This window comes from Thermoascus crustaceus (assembly GCF_041956765.1).
Source record: "Thermoascus crustaceus strain CBS 181.67 unplaced genomic scaffold VTN00scaffold_7, whole genome shotgun sequence".
NCBI lineage: Eukaryota > Fungi > Ascomycota > Eurotiomycetes > Eurotiales > Thermoascaceae > Thermoascus > Thermoascus crustaceus.
In genome coordinates, this window is record NW_027192533.1 from 1,642,132 (window position 1) to 1,664,755 (window position 22,624).

The 22,624-nt window shown below is 51.5% G+C and overlaps 7 protein-coding genes across 7 annotated transcripts; 3 read left to right on the forward strand and 4 right to left on the reverse strand.

Annotated features, from left to right (window-relative positions):
• Positions 1–1,301: 1,301 nt before the first annotated feature.
• Positions 1,302–1,901, reverse strand: VTN00DRAFT_9563 (uncharacterized protein; the record flags this gene model as incomplete). Its single annotated transcript, XM_069436537.1, has 1 exon — positions 1,302–1,901. The coding sequence occupies one exon, from the start codon at positions 1,899–1,901 to the stop codon at positions 1,302–1,304; it is 600 nt and encodes a 199-aa protein (XP_069285148.1).
• Positions 1,902–3,544: 1,643 nt separating this feature from the next.
• VTN00DRAFT_9564 (uncharacterized protein) lies at positions 3,545–7,542 on the forward strand (the record flags this gene model as incomplete). Its single annotated transcript, XM_069436538.1, has 4 exons — positions 3,545–6,103; positions 6,157–6,378; positions 6,434–6,790; positions 6,841–7,542. 4 exons carry the CDS (start codon positions 3,545–3,547, stop codon positions 7,540–7,542), a joined length of 3,840 nt encoding a protein of 1,279 aa, XP_069285149.1.
• Positions 7,543–8,571: 1,029 nt separating this feature from the next.
• VTN00DRAFT_9565 (uncharacterized protein) lies at positions 8,572–9,778 on the reverse strand (the record flags this gene model as incomplete). Its single annotated transcript, XM_069436539.1, has 3 exons — positions 8,572–9,268; positions 9,353–9,422; positions 9,493–9,778. The coding sequence occupies 3 exons, from the start codon at positions 9,776–9,778 to the stop codon at positions 8,572–8,574; spliced, it is 1,053 nt and encodes a 350-aa protein (XP_069285150.1).
• Positions 9,779–10,319: 541 nt separating this feature from the next.
• VTN00DRAFT_9566 (uncharacterized protein) lies at positions 10,320–11,453 on the forward strand (the record flags this gene model as incomplete). The annotated part of the gene is made up of 3 exons (XM_069436540.1): positions 10,320–10,636; positions 10,703–11,175; positions 11,254–11,453. 3 exons carry the CDS (start codon positions 10,320–10,322, stop codon positions 11,451–11,453), a joined length of 990 nt encoding a protein of 329 aa, XP_069285151.1.
• Positions 11,454–13,616: 2,163 nt separating this feature from the next.
• VTN00DRAFT_9567 (uncharacterized protein) lies at positions 13,617–15,306 on the reverse strand (the record flags this gene model as incomplete). Its single annotated transcript, XM_069436541.1, has 5 exons — positions 13,617–14,060; positions 14,128–14,370; positions 14,439–14,657; positions 14,745–14,892; positions 15,023–15,306. 5 exons carry the CDS (start codon positions 15,304–15,306, stop codon positions 13,617–13,619), a joined length of 1,338 nt encoding a protein of 445 aa, XP_069285152.1.
• Positions 15,307–17,664: 2,358 nt separating this feature from the next.
• Positions 17,665–17,966, forward strand: VTN00DRAFT_9568 (uncharacterized protein; the record flags this gene model as incomplete). Its single annotated transcript, XM_069436542.1, has 2 exons — positions 17,665–17,840; positions 17,885–17,966. 2 exons carry the CDS (start codon positions 17,665–17,667, stop codon positions 17,964–17,966), a joined length of 258 nt encoding a protein of 85 aa, XP_069285153.1.
• A 470-nt stretch (positions 17,967–18,436) lies between these two features.
• VTN00DRAFT_9569 (uncharacterized protein) lies at positions 18,437–19,679 on the reverse strand (the record flags this gene model as incomplete). The annotated part of the gene is made up of 2 exons (XM_069436543.1): positions 18,437–19,294; positions 19,392–19,679. The coding sequence occupies 2 exons, from the start codon at positions 19,677–19,679 to the stop codon at positions 18,437–18,439; spliced, it is 1,146 nt and encodes a 381-aa protein (XP_069285154.1).
• Between the last annotated feature and the right edge of the window lie 2,945 nt (positions 19,680–22,624).

The following is a 22,624-nucleotide window of genomic DNA, read 5'->3' on the forward strand; positions in this document are numbered from 1 at the left end:
TCGAAGCCTCATAACACTGGCTTTCCATTACTGGTAATGTCGTCTTCCTAGGTGTAACGGGATTTGACCACTCCCCCTTTGTTTACCTACGTGCCTTATTACCTTAGTGGTCTCGATTTCTTCCTGTCTCTCTATACAACGCAGTAAAGTAATATCTAAAACGAGCACTATTTACATGCATCTCAGAGATAGAAGTCACATTTATCTAACTTCCAGCTCAAAAATACAACAAACAGTACGCTTCTAATTTACTAAAAGATATAAACACCGATCCATAAAAGTAACAAAAACCGAAAACAGCTCACTCCACCAGCTTATCCTTTGATAGATGGGGAAGAATGCTATGAAAACCCTGTCTTGCTTTTGGCGGACAGGATTTTTCTATCTTAGAATTTAAGCTAATACCACCCCCAGAATTTGAGAACCGGGGCACATTCTTTCTTCTAAGGACCCAGGAGGCCAAGTCAGGTCAGGCGCTGCAGGCATCTTACTTTACCTCTATAACTGAGCTAGGGGCCCTAAGTTTTGTTGCGGGGTAGGTAGGTAGGTAGTGCTCTGAATGGCATATATGGAGTGCTGACGGGTGGTCCTCCACCTGCTCTTTTGACGCCACCTACGTCTCTCGAAGCCAGCGAGGCAGGTCTCAGCAATGGAGAAAAGGACGGGATCGACCCTCTGGCTAGTGATACCGGACCGCATGTCCACGAGCTCGCTCATCTTCCTCCCCTGACCCTCGAGATCGAACTGCCAGAAGGCTATCCATCTGAAAAGCCACCTATATTCAACATTAGCACCAACCCCTAGGTGCTAGGGGAGTGCTCCGTGATGTGGCCCAGTAGCAGGTATTGGCGTTCGTGAGGTCCAGATGTGCTCTCACTGCCGAGACGTGCCTACTACGCGGGTCTATATGGTCTGTTCAATCTACTGGACTAAATAAGTGGTTACGTGAAGCTTACAGTCGTTTTTCCTTGATTAGGTGATTTTAAGAGGGAGGGAGGACGCGCAATAGGACAAATATATTACAAGCTCCTGGGAGCTCCGTGTATTGGAAGTTACTGTGGTATTCCCTGAAGGGGATAACTTGTAGTTCATGGTCTTTTATCTATTTCTTTTTTTTCTGGGATTCTTTTGGATGTATGAGTTATGATGTGTTAATTATGTAGCTTGTGTTATGTGTGTGCTACCTAAGACTAGCTAGCGAGATCTTTTCAAGACGGAAGAGAATTTGATCAGCAGCAGGTTCAGAAAGCAGACACAATAATAATAATAATACATCTCTTGAACACATATCATCATTAAAGTCAAACCTGATATACCTCCCCCAAATCGACAAACTCCGTAAAACACTCCCCCCTAGCCCTCCCTCGCTCATCAAACACTACCCCCTCCCCCACAAGCAACTTCGTCTTCTCGACCGCGTACTCACCCCCCTGCCCCCACGCCCCTCTGTAACCCCCAATCGTCCGGTCCGTCGCCAGAACCCGGTGGCACGGCACGTCCGGCGCGAACGGGTTGTCGCGCATCGCGTTCCCGATCGCCCTCGCGCAGCTGGAGCTGCTGCCGGAGCTGCCGAGGTGCGCGGAGAGCGCGGAGTAGGTGGTCCAGCGGCCGGGCGGGACGGAGAGGAGGGTGCGGTAGACCTGGCGGCGGAAGGGGGTTAGGGTTGGGTGGGAGGCGATGCGGCGGAGGGATTTGGTGATGAGGGTTGGGTCGAGGTGGGGGGATGGTTGGTGCTGGGGGTTTGGTGTGGTGGTTGAAGACCTTGATGTCGTTTTAGAGGTGGTAGGTCTGGATTTCAGATTGGGCTTTGTAATCTTTGCGCGGGTGGAGGCCCGGAGGATGTTGTCTTTTCCGCTGGTGCTGGCAGTGGCTGTGCTTGTGGTTATGCTGCGGGTGTTCATTGTTGCGGTTCAAAAGGCACACGCCCAGGTTCCAGCTTGGATGGACAATTCTGATTATTTGTGATGTATCTGGATGATCTTGTAGATAGTAGAGATGTGGTCGGTTGGCAGTCACTTTACGCGACACGCGTTGAGCTGGGAGAGAACCAGTCACTAACCACTGAGATGGGTATAAAACGAGTCGCAGATATCAAAGGAAAAATAGAAAGAAAGTGGCAGATGAATATTCTCATTACATGTCATGTGGGAGAAAAGCAAAGCGAGCGGTCGAGATATTTTGTATACGAGGGCAGATGGAATTGCTCTCAAATTGACGAATGAGAGCGTGCAGGATTCGTGCGTTCCTGCGTTGGTCAAGCCGCGCGCTGCTCAGGACGGATTACCATCATTCCGTATACAGATGTCGTGAGATGCATACAGCCAGATCATTAGAGCATTTGTGTAGACTCTGTCGGACAGCAGGAAGAAGAACATCCGGGCGGCTGGGGAAGAAGTCGGGGAGGACTCGGGGGGACCAGGGTCCAGGCCGGCGCGCTTACTCACGATGGTCATCACGTGACCACACAAAGGGCTGAGGGACGGCAATACGTTGTGCCGCGAAGAGGCTGGGCCTATGGAGATGTTCGGGCTCTTCTGGCCCAGCGCACGGAGATGTCGTGGTCGCGCTCGACTATTTCGCCTACTGGGGCAGCAGATGGGGAGGATGGCCATGGGTGGTCGACCGGAGGTCATCTTGTTCATCTGAGAGGATCACGTAGAAGAGAGAAGCATAGTAAGCTGTTCTACTGCGTACAGAGTAGCAGACAAGGTTAGACAGACGGAGCTGTGCTCGTCCCATCGCGACTGTAGGTATGGAGAACAAGAGAGGATCATAGCCCCTAAACGACCAGCCACAGCATCAGCCTCACTCGGACGACATCCTCCCCGAACGTCAAGCAGTCGAGATCTCCTTCGTACAGACTCACGACTCCCAAGTCGAGGCTTATCGATACCTCCTCGACCCCGTAGCGCTCTAGTGCTCGTCCCTACGTCAAGCCGCAGGTGGACGGTGCGCCATCACGAGCTGTCTGTCCGTCGTCCGTTCCAGAGACCCCGTCCATCTCCACCCCGTCGATCCACCGGGCTCATCTCTTTCATCTTTCTTGCTTCTCTCGTCCTCATCTCTCGCTCTCCCCGTCAGCCTTGCTTGGGACGCCGCTCCTTCGTCTCCTCCGTCGGTTTCTCTGCTGGCTTTCTCCCTTCCATCGTCGCTCTCCCTGTGCTCGCTCCTCCGCGTCCTGCACCTGAAAAGCTCTCTCCACCTCCACCCACTCTTCCCCCTTCCACCCTAGACCCTATCCTCCGTTCGGTCGTTCGGCGCCCTCTTTTAACGCCCCCCGTTCACGGCCTCGTGTCGCGCTCGTTCGGGTCGCCCCCTCTGCTTCCCCTCCTCCGGATCGCCCACCGTGGTAGTGGCTCGACAAAAAAAACGGCTCGCGGCCGAGGCAGGAATGGACTCGTTGATGAGGTATCTCGCGGTCTCGCTCTGATTCCACTTTCCCTGACAGCGCATCTGGCCCCTTGAGCTTCGTGGTAGCCCCATTCTGTCGTCTAGGGTCGTCGACAGCTGTCCTCTCCCCAGGCGCATCCTACCCGCCGCGGAGATGGATATCAATTCACTTCTCTCGCCGCAGGATTCGGCCGCCCATTCGGGGCATTCCTCCCCTGCGCCCGCTCCCGTGCCTGTCTCCTCCTCCGCCCCATCCTCCAGCCTATCTCCCCACAGCAGGAGTTTTCGGAGACCGCGCTCAGGATCCGTTCGACATGGCATGACCTCGTCCCCGCTCGCGCAGCATGTCTACGCGCCCTCGCGCCTCCCCGAAGCGTCCCCGCCCGCGATGAGTCCTACAAATGGTCAGAACGTGGGTGGAGGGAACGGCACACCGCCTGCAAATGAGCTGCCCCCGTCAAGACAGCCGTCTACGCCGGGCATGGACACGCTCGCAGACCTGGCATCGATGCAGCACCATCAACCCCCGCGCTCCAATGCCCCCATCCTGCGCAGCACGGAGTCCTACGAAAGCCAACTTTCCCCATCCACCATGTATCCTCACGTCAATCCGGTCTCACATAACACCCCTACCTCTAGGTCCTCGTTTGATATCGCCATGTCGGAAGGTCCAAAGGAGTACGCCCGGAGGAACTACGCAGATACCTCTCTGGCTCCTGAGGCCCAGCAGCTGGCCACGCAGCTGTTCTCCCATATCCAGGAGAATCCCCATGCGTACGAGTCGCATGTCCAGTTCATCCAGCTGCTCCACGCGGGTTTTGTCAATCACGTCTATCCTCCGGACAACCCTGATGTACACGGTGACCCCCAGAAATACGACCTGCTCAAGGACATGAGGACTGCTAGAGAGGAAATGGACAAGCTTTTCGCGTTAGGAGAGGATCTCTGGGCGGAGTGGATCCAGGACGAGAGTATGCTGGCCCAGACCGTGGAAGAAAGGATCTCCGTGATGGAGCTATGTCAGAGGTCCGTAGAGGAAGAATACGGTAGTACCAAGCTGTGGGGCATCTACGGGGAATGGATGCTCTATCTGTACAACTCCGCAGCCGGTGACTCTGGACAGAGCTCGTGGAGTGAGGAGGATAGGCTGGTCGGGCGTGAAGTCTTCAGCTGGCAATCGGTCATGGATGTGTGGCAGAGAGGCGCGGAGGCCACCCGCTGGCGGATCAACGACAGCAACGTTGTCTGGGATCGGTTCCTCGACCTGTCCATGCAGGATCTTGCCCGCACACCCACCCAGGAGAGGGTTGCTCAGGTCCGCGCCCTCTTTGACAGCCGTCTCCAGACCCCGCACGCCACCTGGGATCAGACGTTCCAGCTCTTCTCCAACTTCATCTCGACCTATTACAATGCGAACTACGAGGAAATCATGGCCGATACGGTCACAAGAGCCGCGGAGGCCAAGGCCAAGTATGGTGCCCGTGAAGAGCTGGAAATGAAACTCCAGCGGGCCGTCGAATCGGGCGACAAGACCCTGGAATGGACCACGTTCTCCGAGTATATCGACTGGGAAGTCAGCCGGAACCGTAGAAAGCGCATCTTCAGCTTTGATCTGGCGAACGCACTCTACCAGCGAGCCGTGCTCCGTTTCCCGACCGATGTGAACCTCTGGGAGGACTACATCATGTTCCTGATTGACGAATCCATGCACGGCCAGGTCTCCACGTCTACGATCTCCACGCTTGATCGAGCCACGAGACATTGTCCCTGGTCTGGTTCACTGTGGTCGCAGTACCTCTTGAGCTCCGAACGGGAAGGGCAACCGTTCATGAAGATCGCTGATATCAAGCACAAGGCAACGAGCACCGGTCTGCTTGACGCTGGTGGGATGGAGGAGGTTCTCAAAGTCCACACGACCTGGTGCAGCTACCTCCGCCGTCGCGCCTTCCTGCCAGATTCCACTGACGAGGACCTCGATGTGGCAGAAGTCGGCATCCGGTCCGCCATCGAAAGCGTCCAGGAACTGGGCGAAAAGAAATACGGCAAATCCTACCAAGGGGACCCAATGTTTCGTCTGGAGCGCATCTACATCAGATATCTCAGCGAAAGCGGAAGCTGGGACAGCGCTCGAGAAACATTCAAAGGCCTTGTCGGTCGTCGTGGCAGTAGCTACGAATTCTGGCTTACATACTACGCCTGGGAGCTGATATCATGGAGCAAGTTCGTCCAGGGAGAAGCTACGGCGGATGCTGCCCGGCGGACGCCCAACCCCAGCTATGCAACGGCCGTGCTGAAGCAGGCGATCAAGAGGACAGATTTGGACTGGCCTGAGAAGATCATGGCCACCTACATCGCCCATTGCGAGGACTACGAGGACTCCGACGAGCTTCAGCTTGCCCTCGTGGAAACACGAAAGGCAATGAAAGCTGTCGCCAGGAAACGTGAAAAGGAGGCGATGGAAGCTGCGGCGCAGCAGCCCGCCCCGGTGCAAGAGCCCCCGCCGACCGAGAACGGCGTGCTTGTTTCCAAACGAAAACGAGAAGAAGAGGCGGATGCTCAAGCTCTGCCCAGCAAAAAGCCACGGCCCGAGGATGTTGCCCTGCGGCCGTCTGCGGCCGCTCCCCCCAAGAGAGACCGGGAGAACGCAACGGTGGTGGTCAAAAACCTGCCGCGCGACATCTCGGAGGTCAGAATACGCCAGTTCTTCCGCGACGTAAGTGGCTTCGTTTTAGCACGACTTAGCGTGTTTTAGCTAACGGTGCGCAGTGCGGCACGATCAACAGCCTGAAGGTGGTGCCGGAAAATGACTCCGCGCTGGCGACCATCGAGTTCGACAACCGCGACGACGCCGTCTCTGCCCAGACACGTGACCAAAAGATCCTCGACGGCAACACGATCGAGGTCCAGCTGGCCAGCGGTGCCACTCTGTTCGTCACCAACTTCCCGCCCACAGCCGACGAGGCGTACATTCGTGATCTGTTCCGCGAGGTATGTTGATTTGTGAGATCTATGCTTTGGTGTTGGGTGCTGATCACTGTACCAGTATGGCGAGATTCTCGACGTGCGGTTCCCCTCCCTCAAGTACAATACGCACCGACGGTTCTGCTACGTCCAGTTTAGATCCCCTCATGAGGCCTGCAACGCAACCCAGCTGGACGGTAGCACGGTAGGCGACAACTTGCAACTGGTCGCGAAGATCTCAGACCCCTCCAAGCGACAGGAACGCCATGGCCCTATGCACGAGGGACGAGAGATTCACGTGTCGAATCTCGACTGGAAAGCGAGCGAAAACGACCTCAAGGAGCTTTTCTCAAAGTACGGAACGGTCGAATTGGCTCGTATTCCCACCAAGGTCGACGGTGGCAGCAAGGGATTCGGCTATGTCGTGTTCTCGTCAAAGGTAGGCGCGTTTTTAGAAACACCTATTTAGTGCCAAGCTAATTTCTGCAGGATGAGGCGAATGCTGCGCTTGAGATGGATCAGCAGGAGTTCCGTGGACGACCGCTCCACGTGAAGCTGTCAGCCCCCACCGGAGCCAAGCGCACGGCAACCACCATCGTATCTCGCGTGGGTCGATCGAAATCGCCTTCAGTTGAGCCCAACGGCGTGTCAGCACCGTCCCCCGCGGCTGAGGGAGACCGTACAGCGGGTGACCGCACCGCCCGCACCCTCGGTTTGATGAACGTCCCCGACACCGTTAACGACGCCCGCATCCGGTCGCTCGTCGAACCTTATGGAAAGCTGATCAAGATTGTTCTACGGCCCGATCATCAGGGCGCGATCGTGGAATTCGCCGATGTCAGCGATGCAGGAAAGGCGTCCCTGGAATTGGAGGGCAAGGAGATCGCTCCGGGCCGCAAGCTCCACGTCGGTAGCGTCCCTGAGATGCTGAAGCAAGGCGCGGAGCGCAAGGTCGACCGCATTCAGGTTGGTAAGCAGAAGGAGAAGACCACGACCATGATGGTCCAGCCTGCAGGACCGATAAAACGTCCCGTACAGCCCGGTGTCCGCGGCGGCAGACGAGGCGGATTAGGCGTGAAGCGTGGTGGCGGTCCTCCGTCAGCAGCAGACGTTGGCCCTAGAGCAGAGGGAGAAAAGGCCTCTAAAAGCAACGATGACTTCCGCGCGATGATCCAGGGAAGTGCACAATAGCGATGTTACATACGCATCTTCGATTGGGCGCTGGTTTCCATTAGCTCTCTCGGTCTTGCGCTTTTCCATTCTATCCACCCCGCTGTTTCATTACCACAAGACTATATCCCAACACCATCAGCGACAGCATCAATATCAGCATTATCGTCTATCAAGATCCCATGTAGATTATCTTGCTCTGTCAGTTTCCTTTCTCTCCACTTTTGTTTCGTCTCCCCCTTTTTTGATCCGGGATCCGCTCTTCAGCGAAGACGTTGTTCTTGTGGCATGAGCATGGGTATATTTGTGGCTTTCACGGCCCACCAGGAAAATCCATAGATGAGGAGCCCCTTTCCCCCTTGAGCATGACTCGGAGCAGAGCTCTGCTGAGAAAAGCACAACCGGATTGCATGACGGTTTATCTGTGATTGACTGTGACTTATTACCTTCGTTATTTTGTCTTTTTTGCAGTGTGTTTTTTTGACTGTTTTTTCCTTCGATTTGACTTGCATTAATTCGGCCGGTGTGAAGGCGATGGTGAGGGATGCGATGCGATGGCTATATTCATACTTATCTTCTTTACCTATCCTTTATCTTACCTAACCTAGCTAGCTAGCATGAATGGGATGTTAACAGGACGCGGACGAATTTATGAAAATGAATACCTTTCTATCTTCAGTTCGTCTCGTTTCTCTATGCTGTTGTATGGAATTGTAGGTATACTCGTCGACATACGAGGTAAATGAATGTCCTCGCTAGTAGAAGGCATGTATATAAATCATATGCTTTGTTCTCTTCAAAGGTCCATATGAGCGACTAGTTATATTCCCATTGATGAAAAGAGGCAGGTATTGTACTGTGCCGTATTTACATATATCTGGAAAATTAAACCCGTCATTTCTTTTCGCTCGAGATAAAATCGTGACGGAAAAGGGAACCAAAAAAAGAATAGAATCAATCCAGCTTAAACAGCTCCTGATAAATAAGTTTCATCATCATAACGCCCAAAGTCCCACCGTCACAGTTTGACATGTTCATATTTATTCATATTCATATTCTTGGACAAGGCATCCCCAATTCATACCGAGTCGTCTGCGCCGGTGACGACGGCAACTCTGCAGCCTTCGTTCCACTACTCCCTATCTCCACCGGGAAGCTGCTGAAGGTACCCGCACCCATCTGCGGTGATGATGACTTCCCGTACGGACCGGGGGCGATGGGGTTCCCTGCCGCTTCGGCGTATTGGGATGGGTAGTCGATGTTGTGGCTGTTATGTTGGTGTTGGTGTTCTTTTTTCTTCCGCCAGATTAGGAACCATATCAGAGTTGCGAGGAGGGCGAGGCCTGCTACGCTGGCAACGGCGATGCCGGCGATTATGGCGCTGGAGAGGGGTTGGTATGGTGTAGTAGGTGGGGGGTTGTTTGAGATTGGGGTTGAAGGTGTCGTTGTTGTTTGGGAGGTAGGTGTTGACACTGATGTCGAAGTGGAAGCATTTTCGGTGGCGGTACTAGCTGCTGCTGCTGTAGAAGAAGAAGATGAGGAGGAGGAAGATGAGGCGGCAGCTCGCATCAGATCCCCGTACTGGATATTACACCGCACGATGTTGCTGGCGGCGAAGTTGGTCGCGCAGCTGGTCAGACGCGGGCAGCATGCCTTGGTCGTGCCCTTGGCGAGGTTGGTGCAGGGGACTGAGTTCTCCTCGTCGCAGGCCGAGGGTTGGTCGACGTAGCAGTTGTCGGTTGCGTTGCTGGATGTCTTGTGTTAGCAAGACTCTATATCGTATACCTAGGTGGTGTAAAGCATTGCTAGGAAGGGGATGAGTGGTACGTACTTCCCAATGCAGCACCATCCTTTATTCAAGTGCTGCTGGCAGGATGGGTAGGCGTTGTCTGTTCTTACGCCTGCAGAACATGCGTTAGCATTTCTTGCACACCCATAAGTTGTCTGACAAAGGAGATGTAAGAGACATACAGCAAAGAGTGATACTAGGCGCGCACTGTGAATTCGCCGCGCCCGGCCCAAACGCATCGCCACAGGAGTCTCGTCTGAAGATGCTGTGGCCGTAGAGCTCATCGTCGTTGATTCCGTATGGATGTGATGGTGAATAGGATTGAAACAGGTCCGGCACTGGCGTCCCGCCGTACCATAATGGTTCCTCCTGATTTGGAGATGGGGATAGAGATGTAGCTCTTTGAAGAACCTCCTGAGACTGGAAGAGGGAGAGGAAGGACCAGGCGGATGCGAGGAGGGTTCCCATGAACGGGGCCATTCTTAATGTTCAATCAAGATTGGAAGGCATGTAAGCACCAACTCAGCATGGAACACTGCCTAGGTAGGAAATCGATATATACGAATGCTGACAGCGGGGCGAGTACATATAGAAGAGAAAGAGACTGAGCGCTTGGGAAACTGTTGACATTTGAGACGTAGAGCCATCTTAGGCTAAAATAGGTACAAAGTACCTGATGCAATGCAACCCTGGACTGGTATGGTGAACGAAAAGACAATTCGAACTGGCGCTTAGCATCTTCAAGTTCTCGCGTGGTGATAGGCGAGGGGACGTCTGGAGCGTGGCTAACAATAGATCGTCGGGCGCTAAACGAGCGCTGTGAATTGGCAGCCCCTCGCGATCGCCGCTTCGATCAGCGACTCCAGGCGCCGGAGCGCACCTTTAATAACAATCCCAGCTGCAGCTAAGCTCTTAAATAATCTCCAGACTTTCTTGGATGTTCCGTCGGTCAAGACATGACGGATCTGTACATACCTCTTCTCTTGTGTTTTCTGATATCCTAACGACTATGTTGCGCTTCAAAGGCAGGATCACGCGTTCCGACGTGATAGGGGCGCTGTGCACGTTGGGCGCGTTGCTTATCATCCTGCACCTCCGGTATCTCGACCGGAATCGTACTGCGACGGCGTCAGCCCCGCCAAATGATGTCTCGACGGAGGACGCTCCAGATGTTGAGCTCGTCGTGGCGAGCATGAAACACGAGAACACGGCCTGGCTACTCGAGTATTTCCCGACCTGGCGCAGTAGCATCTACGTCGTGGACGATCCGGAGGCGGCCTTGACGGTCCCAATGAATAAAGGACGCGAGTCGATGGTCTATTTGACGTGTGTATACCTTCTTGCCATAACGCAGTAGCTCTTGAGATGTTGTAGAATGCTAAACCATGATAGATACATCATCGATAACTACGACCACCTCCCCGCCAACATTCTCTTCATCCACGCCCAGCGCTTCCAATGGCATAACGACGACCCGGACTACGACGGCCTCCCCCTCCTGCGCACTTTTCGATTACCCTACCTCCAGCAGCAGGGGTACGTGAACCTGCGCTGCGTCTGGGCCATCGGCTGTCCACTCGAGATCCGCCCTTTTGCGGAGGAGGAAGAAGCGGCGGCCAAGTCCGAGGCTGAAAACAGCAACGAGCAGCGGACCGGCGATATCTACAAGAAAGCATTCCAGGAGTTGCTCCCGGATCTCGAGGTCCCGCAAGAAGTGGGCGTCAGTTGCTGCGCGCAGTTCGCGGTGACGAGGGAGAGGATCCGTCAGAGGCCGAGAGAGGAGTATGTACGGTATCGGGAGTGGTTGTTGAGGTCGTCGCTGGACGACTCGTTGACGGGGAGGGTGTTTGAGTATTCGTGGCATAGTATGTCCCTTCTACACCCCGAGCTCTAATTAGAACATTTGAAGGCGGGCATAGGTGATGCTGACGTTATTACTACAGTGATCTTCGGCCAAGACTCTGTCTACTGCCCCAGCGCAGGAGACTGCTACTGCAACGTCTACGGCCTGTGTGACCTGAATTGCGAAAAGGACGACCATTGCGAGGGCCAGTACACGCTGCCGCCGTTCGCAACATTGCCTGATGGATGGCCCCGGATCGGCTGGCAGGGGGAGGAGAGAAACTTTTCGGGGCCGCTCTAGATGTCGTCTTTGAGATGTGCTATCCATCTATCTGCATCTATGGCAGATCACGACTAGATTTGAAATTCCCGTGCCATAGCATTCCTTAAAGGCGAGATCGAGCGAGCCAGCGTCCGGGAAGGCCCAGCACCGGAGGTGACTTGATATCACAATGCGGTCTCAGCTAGAGCTCAAATGAGACCAGGCTATTGGCAGCCTGCGTCTTTGGAAACGCTCCAAGTTCTTGGAAATTCGCACCATCGAAGAAAGGAGGTACAGAAGAATACGGGGAAAGGGATGAGGGACGACATTACCACCCTCACAACCACCACCGATGTGACAGCAGCAACTGCAATCTGCAGGTCGGAAAGCAGGATAAGTCTGCGAAAGGAAAGGAAGAACCATTCATCTTTTTTTTCTTCCTCCGGAGGAAGCTAGAGGCACTATCTAAGGCCAGTCCATGCCCAGTTTGGATCTACCTGTTTTGAGGGGCTGGCTTTTCAAACACGATTTCATCTCATCGGAGTCTGTTCATAAACAGGTATACAGGGTGCTCTCTAGGTTAGGTTAGGTATGTATATAGTTGGAAAGATTGAGATACCCGATACATATAAAGATGATTTCAGGAATGTAACGAAATCAAAGAAATTTAGGAGAAAAAGGTCGATAAAGGAATGTCCTTACCTCCATAACCCTCGAAATCGATAACACAACACAACACGAACACACCAACCACCACTAGCGGAGTATTCTAGCCCCCCAGCCTCTTCATCCAGCATATTCACTACCCGTCACCATACCTCCTCTTCTAATACAGTAATCTCAATGAACTGCCCGAGGAACACAACATCCAGCTCCTTGACTTCTCTTCGCCTTCTTTTTCACGTTCCCTCGTCTGTGAATTTTTTGCGTCTCTAGCTATCGATTGCATATCAACTCTCAATCTATCAGGCCGTTTCATTCTCATCTCAAGAAGAAGATTGCGAAGGACTCCTGACCTGACTACCTATCTAAATCGGAATCAAAACCAAAATCAAACCTACAACACATAGGTACTTGCATTGCATACTTTTTGCTCGACTCTGTCTGCTCTTCTCTCCTCCTCCTGTCAGCTGGTCTTCGATATCGAAACGGACGAAACTAAACAAAATACGACAGCCATGGCATCCTCTCCGTCTTCATCTCGTTCGACCTCCACTGCGTCTTTCTCGAGCTCGAGCGCATCTCCCACCAGAATCACCAAGCACTGCACCAGCACCAGAACCAGTCTCAAGACCAAAACCAGAAACCAAGTCCCTCGCCCTCCCCATCCTCAGATACTCAGACTCCGTGGCGTCCAGGACGAGGAGCCGTGTGCGCAGGGACAGTAACACTACCAACGCTTCTACCATCATGGACACGAGCAGCAATAACAGCAACAGCAGCAAGGACAGTGAGGCTGATGACAACAGCACAGCTGCAACGATCAAGAAAGTCATGGCTATCAGTCACGTTCTTAATTTAATGTCGTCGACACTACTGTCTCTTAGCTTGAACCGGAGCTTGAGCTTGAGCCTGTCAAGGTCGATGTCGATGTCGATATCCATCATGTTGTTCACAATCACACGAATATGTCTAGAACCCAGGACGAAGCGACGAACTGGACAACAATGTCCCAGGCTCAGGCCCAGCGAGCGCGAGAGTTCTTCGAAGTGAAGCACGACCAGGAGAGGTACGAGAGGGCGCTGTTGGCAGGTTTTTTGGGGGGGGGGGGGGGGTTGGAGTTGCCGATCTATTAATCTGCTATTGACGTTGAGCTGGTGTTGGTCTCGATTGTTATGTCTGTTTTTATGTCTATATCGATGGGGTGGTTGTTGTTATTGTTTCTGTGGGGGATGTGGTAGAGACGATGAGAAATGAGGAATGGAGAACATAATGTATATATATGATGGGATCTCTTTCGAAAAATTTCGATTCCAAGAGTGGGATGGATGGATTAGTCTTTAGATTTAGATATGATCGTGAACCGAAGAAGTTGAAATTTGAAGTTTGAAAGGAAATGTGTAATTAGATAAATTAATTGAGCTTTTTCTTTCATTGACGTTTATTTTTACTTCCTTCTATAAGGTTATGCTCGTAACTGTATATCCAGAGGTCCCCCAATGCCTTTTGACGAGAATTAGATACATAAGTACTGTACCTACGCTATGCTTTTGTAGAAACACGCGCAGCGGCGGCGCCAGCGCTAGCACCTACAAGATCAACCTTACACGTCGGCGCCGTCAAGGGCGGATCGATTTTCGTCGCGGGAGGAGCACCTGCAACCCGCTCCGCCCTGACTAGGACGGGAATCACGCCGCCCGTGGCGAGGGAGAACGGCCGGTGCCCGACGACCTCGAGAATGCTGGTGATAGCGCCCGAATGCGCCGTGAGGGAGATGAATGTATTCTGGTCACTGGTGAAGATGTCGTCCAGGAGCTTGCGGAGACGTGCATCGCGCTGGGAGTTGGATTCGCGCCAGTCGGCGGACCAGAGAGGGTCGGTCTCCGCGAAGTTGTCCTCGAAAGTGTAGAGGGGGTATTCTTCCTGGATGGCGGATTTGGATGAGCGGCGGTCGCAGGTGTGAATGCCGATTGTTTCGCGAAGGAGCTGGACGTCAGTCAGCCAATATCGTTCTTGTCTCGATCCTTCTGGATTAGACATGGAAAGAGCGTACCTCCTTGATAGTCGGCCGAAACGGATCCGTATGAGGAATACTCAGACCCTTGAACGTGATACTCGCCGTCGCGAGACAGCGGTTCAACGGACTGACATAGTAAGACTCCGGGAATGGGATCTTGCTCTCAATTTGCTTCTCCCACGCACCATGCGCGACCTCAGCCTGCACAACGCCCTTGTCCGTGAGGCGCGCATCGACCCAGGTCGTGGTTTCGTTGCCATCTTGAAGGGACCAGTAGCACTGTCAAAGTCAGCACAGACATGTACTTCAGCTTTTTACAAGAATGCGCGCGGGGAAGGGGGACGTACATCCCACATCTCCGTCCCATAAAATTCCTCCGCAACATTGTGGTACCCTTGACCGTGACGACCCAGGAACAGCACCTTGCATTCGACACTGTCACCGCTCATGCCATTCATTGTGCGCACCTTGTGCTCGAAGCGCTCCCATTGCGTCTTCTGGCCGTCGGGGTCGAATTGCGCATCCGTGTCGTAGGTCTGGTTGATGAGGCCGAAATTGGTCGAGACCTGAAGATATAATACCAGTCAGCGTACGAGTATTAATGCTGAGCGCACGCGATCCAATTGATGCTACCAAATGATACAAAAACATACGTAGTCAAAGGTACTGGGATCCGTAGCCGGGTCGTCTTGCAGGAAGTACCCGGTGACCGTGCTGTACTTGAGATAGGACGCGGAGGGCACAGACTCAGCCATGGCGACGAATCCAGCAACGAGGACAGTCGCCAGAAGCAGGGCAGGGCTGCGGACCATGCAGTTAGCTAAGTACTACCCCATAAATCTTTTCTAGGTGAAGCCGGTGCGGGGAGGATAGAGGCGGTACATGATTGCGAGGCGTACTACGCGCTCTCTATACTAGGAAGAATACATACACGATCACCACGATCTGGCAGATTTGTCGCAAAGGCCGCCAATGCCCACGTCTGTCATAGTAGTCGTCATGGAGGAGCGGTAGGCGGTGGTCGTCCTGCTGGGGACTGACGTGGAGTCTCGGGCGGCGGAGCGGGACCATCGCGTCCAGCGGGGCATCCTTAAGAGGTGGAGACGGGGTGACAGAAGGTGTGAAGACTGATGCGGTGATACTATCTAAGAGCGTGCAAAGGCTGAGATGAGCAGTCAAAATGACTGGATCAGTGAGACCGAATTGAGGACTCATGGATCTGTAGATGAAAGTTTCCAGTTCCTGAGCAGCGCAACGGACCTCTCACATCCCGCCGCAGATCCACGGATGCGGGTACAACCACGTGCAGACGATCTAGATGTCAACAGCCAGGCCATAGATTGCCCTGTACATACACAAGTACAGCACAATGTGAGCTATCTTCCTTTCCAATTCCTCCCTTTCTTTCGTTTCAACTTCCTCTCATCACTGTTTACCTAAATATCTGATCTTCTACAGTAGGCAACTATATCTTTCAGCACCCCCTCCCCCCTGTCCAAGCCACTTAGCTTGCCGCTTTTGCTATATTTTGACCTGGACTGGCTTTATCTAGGGTTCTGTGGCCTATCATAGTGCCCAGGTACCCTCCAGTGGCTTCAAAGTCATGTGGTTATAGAATAGCAATCTGCCAAGACAGTAGGTGGCAGGGAAGAGGGTAATGAAAGATATGGTTGTCTGCTGTACTCTTCTGACCTGATTTAGCTTAACTCACCACTGCAGGCAGCTGAACCAGAACTTCAGCTCTAAGGGAGCACACAAACATCCTTTTTTTGTAGTAAATATCCTTCTGTTCCTCATCCTCTTGAAGACTGACTTGGAGCACAACCTAATTTGAGACTTTTTCTTCTTCTGTTGTCTACTGATCTCTTGTCTGATACCTATCTATCACAATGGAGTGAGTTCCTTAATAATCTCGAGAGCAAGATCCAAAAGCTGGCTTCCAAGTTCAAGGACCCAAGCTTTCGTGCAGAGGTCCAAAAGGCATTTGCAGTTGCAAGGTTGGAGAGCCAGAAGAAGGCTCTTGTTGATAAGGTCCCTAGTCCAGCTGAAGATCTTAAACCCAGGGATATTATCAACATGTTTGAGCTTCGCGGCAATCGGAATGCGGATGCTGCTTGGCATCTGACTGCAAATGAGCGAGTGAGGCCAAAGTCTTAATATGAGCCCGTGCTGTTACTGACTACGTTAATATATGATCCATTCTGGGAGACTATGAGCTTGCAGTTGGTGGTGCTGAGAAAATGAAGCACTGATTCGGACACGACTTGATGCAATCCTCTTGATAACCCTTGCAACCAAGAAGAGGGAAGAGTTCAGGCGACCTCCCAACCGCATCTCTACTGGTACAATTGCTTCATACAAATCACTTTACCGGCAATTTGGAAAGATGGTCAAGCTCCCTTGGGCTTACAAACAACAGCAGTTCGTACTCAACGGTACAACTGATTATTCCTTATGGTATGGCAATCCAGAAGACCAAGAAACAAATTTGGTGGTTGTCGAAGCAAAGAAGTCTGGCCATGCGGAGACTGGCTACCACCAAGCTCTTGCGTACATGGGTAAGTTCAAAGCTTCCATTATGTATCTACCACTTTGCTCACATACCAGCAATGATACACCATGCACGAAAGAAAGCTGGCAGAGAAAACACTGCCATTTTTGGCATCGCGACCTACAGCTTCTCATGGCACTTTCTCCAAATAGATAACAACACTTGCGTAAGATAAACCCTTCAAGAAGATTGAAAGAATAACTAAACTAATCCATTTAGTATTCCTCATGCACACTCCGCTGGGAGTTGGGTAAGCAGATTGAGATAATCTCACTGATCCATAAGATCCTCGTACATGCGGCAATTCTCTCTCCAGTGACCACCAGAACATCCAGTCTGTCGAGAAAGAGAAGCTTTGCAGAGACAAGTGGCTTGACTTGGTCAGACTCACCACCAGGGCTGCCATCAATCCAGGAGGACACAGAGGAATGGAATCCATTTGGTCAAGGCCCTAGCCGTCGGCCCGATCAAGAGCGCTGTAGTACATCAATATAGGTAGTTTCAGACAAGGAAGGCTTTCAAGCTTGAGCTTTTTTTGGGGGACTGCATGTTGTTCTCGCTTCCATCTTTCAGACTTCAGTCTTTGTTTTCCCATGCAGTGCTTAGAGCGTTCACTCAGCTTTCTTTCTTTCTGAGTATTTACCACAAGTGGGTTATGCTGTTAATCTAAAACGAGATCGAAACCATCTACGGTTTTTCATTAGTCTGGAAGGCAGATAGATAGCTGTTCATAAGCAGATGAATAAAAAAGTCGTGACTTTTTCTCTATGATACCTATAAATCGAATTGTAAAAAATCAAATTTCCAGGACCCTAGATAAACGTTCCGCGGAATACGTTCGTCGGAGACTTCAATGTACTGGGCAGCCCGCACAGTCCACGAAGACGGACAACCGAAACGTGAGCGACGGAGGCGAGGATTCGAGGAATGGAGACAACAAGGATGTGATGACGATGGCACCACCATGATGGGGCGGCGGCCAGTCCAAGATAATGAACCGCATCAGTAAGCGCAGGAGGACCATGACCATACCGACAAGGTCGAATCCGAGGTCGTCTTTGCAAAAAAAAAAGCCAATTGATAATGACCCAACCACTCAGGAAACAGTGCAGGATAATCGATACGGGAACAAGAACAAGGACGAAGACGAACACTCGCAAATGACAATGGCCAAGACGATGTTGAACGCGATGCAAACGTGAGTGAGCGCGGTGCTAATGGAAATGAGCATCGGTGCGATAGAGACGAGGATGAGCTCGATCGAGGCACAGATGAGGTTGCTGGAGACGATGATGAAGGCGTTATCGTAGACGATCTCAACTGACGGGGTCCTCGGGGAGTATAATGGCGTCTGGGGTATGGCGTTAATGGTGACCAAAAAGGAGCTGGCGCAAATTGGGAGGCTCTACATGCATCATGACTTACGGGAGAAGTTGATGGACATTATGTGGTAATGAAAAACCAATTGCACTGTTCAGAAAAAGAGCAGGGCAATAAAACAAAATACCATCTTAATTATGTATCATCCGTGCAATGCAATAATCTTAGATCTTGAAATCAGAAAAGACCCGCATTTTGTTGAAGTATCACACATCCCAATTCACCATGAATAGTACATTGTCACAGTACCCCAACACCTTTTAGTTTGCGCTATTCCTGACCTCCTTTTTCTCATGAACTGCGTGAGACTCCATCTAAATGTGCAGCAACCGCTGCTGGATAATAGCCTCTGTAACCATGTAGCCAAAATAATCCAAAAAGCATGAAATCCTAAATGGCACCAATCCCAAAAGGCTACGTCAAGAGTGGACGCATTCCCATACCCATGTCTGTGACCACCGTTTGGTAACAGGAGAAGACGGCTGCGGCCCTGATGTGAGCCTGAAACCAACAAGCAACAGCAAGAGCAAACCGCCAAAACGTAACGAGAGCAGATATCGCACAGTGGACAAGGTAACCATCGTACCACGCCAGCAGAGCGTCTCCGGCGCCCCGAAGTGTTCTTGTTTGCACGGGCTGAGAGGTGAGGCCGTGCTCCAGTCTGTAGAGAGGAGCGCGCCACCGTACTTCACGCCAGACCTTTTCTGTGCTTGCGTAGACCTCGCTCTGCGTCTGTGCAGGTATTCCAGCAGAAACATCGACTCCAGATATTTGAGACGGTTTGGAAGCCAGAGTCGTGGTTTTCTCCAGTATCCTGGCAGCAGACAGCAATGAGTATCCACTCGAGGGCACATCCGTGCGGCGGATCGCAGTTGGGATGACCTCTGGAACTGATAACAAGTTTCCAGTCGACACGGCGATTTGAGACGACGCGAGACCACTGGGATGCTGGTATGTTGGAACTTGGAGGTGCACTGGGGCAGTGTGCACAGAGCGGAAGGAATGTCTCGAATAATGTTGCTGTAAAGAAGGCACCGTACGACTAGAGTACGTGCAGCCAGGCATGAGGCATGTATACCGCTCCCGAGATATATCGAGATCGGAGGGCTCCACCGCATCAGAGCATTCAATCGGCACATTTTCGTAATGATATGGACCAAATTGCTGACCATGCAGCTCCTCTGCTGGTTGCCTCTGCTCCCTCGTAGATTGGGCTGCTCTTGCTTTTCCGCCGGAACTAACACGTGAAGAGGCTTTCTCCAAGCAATTACACTGGATATTGATCAGCACTGCTCGATAAGCAGACATTGGTAGTCGTCTGGATGGTTATTTTCCGAGTACAGCAATGCGCGTGATAGTGTCGACCTACCTTCTTGTGCTGCTTCCTGTGCTTTTCACAAGCGCCATTTCTGCGGACATTGATGTAGCTCTCCCTCTGAGCCCGTGTCCTAGGCTTCTGCTTTTTAGGCAAACATGTGCTCGCGTTCATGTTCAAGTCAAGGACCATCTCGACCCCGCCAGTCGCAGGTTTCGATCGGGGTGCCTCGACTTCCGCCTTTGACGAGGCAACGGAGGAGGCTGGTGTACAGGGAGAAAGACTCGCAGCGCTCGTGTTTAGACTTCCTTGCGCAGACCGCGGGGATGAGAAACTCGTCATGCTCGAATCCGATATGAAGCCTGCATCTTCAGCAGACGTGTCCCTCAACCGTTGAAGATATAGTGCAATCGCAGTGTCTCTCCGCGTCTCCTTTCTCGAGACACAATTAGGGTCGGCAGCTGCCTGGGAAAAAACGAAGTTCCGGATGGAAGACTTCAGCTGGGTTAACTCGTTTCCTGCATAGTTTTGCGGAGTAGATCGGTTGGACGTCTGCATGGGAAGCTCTGAGAAGTTGGCAGTATGATCAAACGTGGTATCTATGTACGGATCTGGCAGGCCAATTGCTCTCGAGTCCTCATACATGTTCTCTGGCCGGGGTTCGTAACTGTCGAAGCCAGCAGCACTTGTCTGAGAGCAATGTAAATTTGATGATACCAAATCATCTGCGAGATATGTTGTCGGGTGGTTTGTTTCACCTCCAGGGAGAGAACTCGTCGACATCAGGGCACGGTCCAGATCGTCGACCAAGTAACCGAAGCAATTGTCAAAGTCAAATGACTCGTCAGGGAAATTCTTCTGATCCATTGGATAAAATAGATTGTCCGAAGCCATTGATGATGAGAGACAACTTCGACCACGGAGTCTGTAAGGAACAGGTTCGGCACTGTACAAGAGGTCGAGGACCAAGTTCCTAGGTGCCAGGCACCGACTCTGAACTGAAAGGAAATCTCAAAAGAAAATCCAACGAACGCAGACCAGGCTTCAAGGAATCACCAGATCTCCGGGGATGCGGCCGTCTATATTCGAACGCTGACGGCTGAGCAGCCCCTCGAGTCATCGGCTGAACAGGACGAGCTGGAGATTGACCCTGGGCCAATCATGCTTCGACTTTCCGGCCTACGCTTTCCCCGTTGCACTCCCCGACTCTGCGCTAAACCGGATGTGGTGCCCGACTCGCGGAGTTGCATCGCAGATCGCCAGAAGTTCTTTTAGCAATAATAATGTCGATCCATTCGGCGTCTTGAAATTTAAGCATCCTTTGCTTTGGACTGCGCTGAAGTATTATCTGAGCCTTGGGATTGCACTGCCACTCTCATACCAACTCAGCTTGCCTTTTTCCTGGTTGTGTTCCCTCCCCTGCTTGCGGACCTGATCAGACATGGGTGCTACCTAGCAGACGGTCTCATTTGCTCTAGAAGCGACGTCAGACATCTCCCAACAGATGACTTGAGAATGTTCTGTGGTCCTTTGACTAATCTGTCTATCTGCAGGTAGTTACAAAGGACCTCAAATAGCCCAAAAGAGAAATTGACATTTCCACTAGAGAGATTGATCTAGATCCTGGATTTTGGCATTATCTCCCACACGGATCTGTGTGTACGAGGATATTCTACTGGTCCGAGACCTCCTGATTCAACAGAAAACTCCATTAAAAGCGTTAAGAGTGATAGATGCGGACGATCTTGTCTACCATGTAAGGAACTTCTAAACACACAAATATGATAATGACAGAAATGATAGATAATCCTCAAAACAATGAATTAGGTGCCACTAACACGATTCGCATGATGCCCTATAATGTCTAGAGGACGAGGCTAGGTATATAAAGTTACGGGGATACAGTAAGTTTGAAACGCGCAAAGGAGCAGTATTATCAAATGCCTTTCTGCCCATCGCAGGGATCATCATGGTGTTCTTACCTAGGTTATCTACTGTAGGTAGTTAAGTTAAAGTTAGATCAACTCTAGCAAGTACCAGTCTGTTGGTACCTACCTGCCATTGAAGACTTGGTGACTATGTCTTAGAGTGTTTTTCCATTATGTGAATCTTTGTCATTCACTGACATCACAGCCTTAATGCAGAAAAGATACTACCCTTTTTTTGTTCACAATTAGGTACCTTGTCCCCTTCCTACGCCACCTACATTCCATCCTCTGATCCTATCCTCTTCTTCAATTTTCCCAGATTTCAAGTTCCACGGTAATTGGATAAGGGAGCCCCGTCCAGCGCATCAAAAGGTGACAGAGATACTCCGACTCCATCCATATATCAGATATTTCAAAGCCCACTTATCGATAGGGATCTCACCACCATGGATGACTACTTCCCCAACGGCGTAATGTTGAGATACAAGGAAGGCACCGAAATCACCGTGTCCTCTCAGCGATATCGACGTGAGCTTTCTGCCCCACCCCCCCCCCCCCCTTTTCCCATACTATACCTTCTCCTCCCTCCCTCTCTTCCCCTGTTTTATCTCCACAACAAAGGGCACGCCAATGCCATCCTCATCGACAGGAATATGCGTCTTCGAGGATTTCTCTATAGACAACCATCCCCGGAACAGACATTCTACGACAGGATGACTAGGCACACGAAGGCTCTATTATTACCCCCGTTTTGACTTCTTGACTTCTCTTTGACTCGGTTACTAATAATGCGCCTCGTGAAAGTTCTCTTACAGGACTTGGAGGGACTTTTGAGCAGGATCCAAATGGAATGGCCCTATAACGGAAGACTCACGGGAAGCTACAGGATTCGGTCTCTAGAATTGGCAGGTAATCTTCGTCCAGAAAGTGGATGTAAAGTACTGAACGCTCGAAGTCTCCTATAGTCGATATGATCGGGCTTTATGAATGCGATAGAAACATGCATAGGTGGGTAGCTGGATTGTAGAAAGATAATCAAAGCTGTCATACTCCTCGATACATCTCTCGGATACACGCAATGCGACGTAATCTATTTTACATGACATCAACCGAAATGGATTTCAATGTAAATGCTATCACAAATCCTGTCTGCCACATCCATCAGGGGCAGTTTAGTAGCAAAAAAAAGAAGAACCCTCAGAAAATATCAAAGAAAAGTCATAACTCGTCATCGCGCCGATATTCAAGCGAACATTCGAAGTATGTCCATACGCCAGCAAACCCCTTCACGCCGTATCACTAACCCAAGATAACTAGATGAAGCTGGAATAAGGAGATGAAGACAATGGTGAAAGTCTG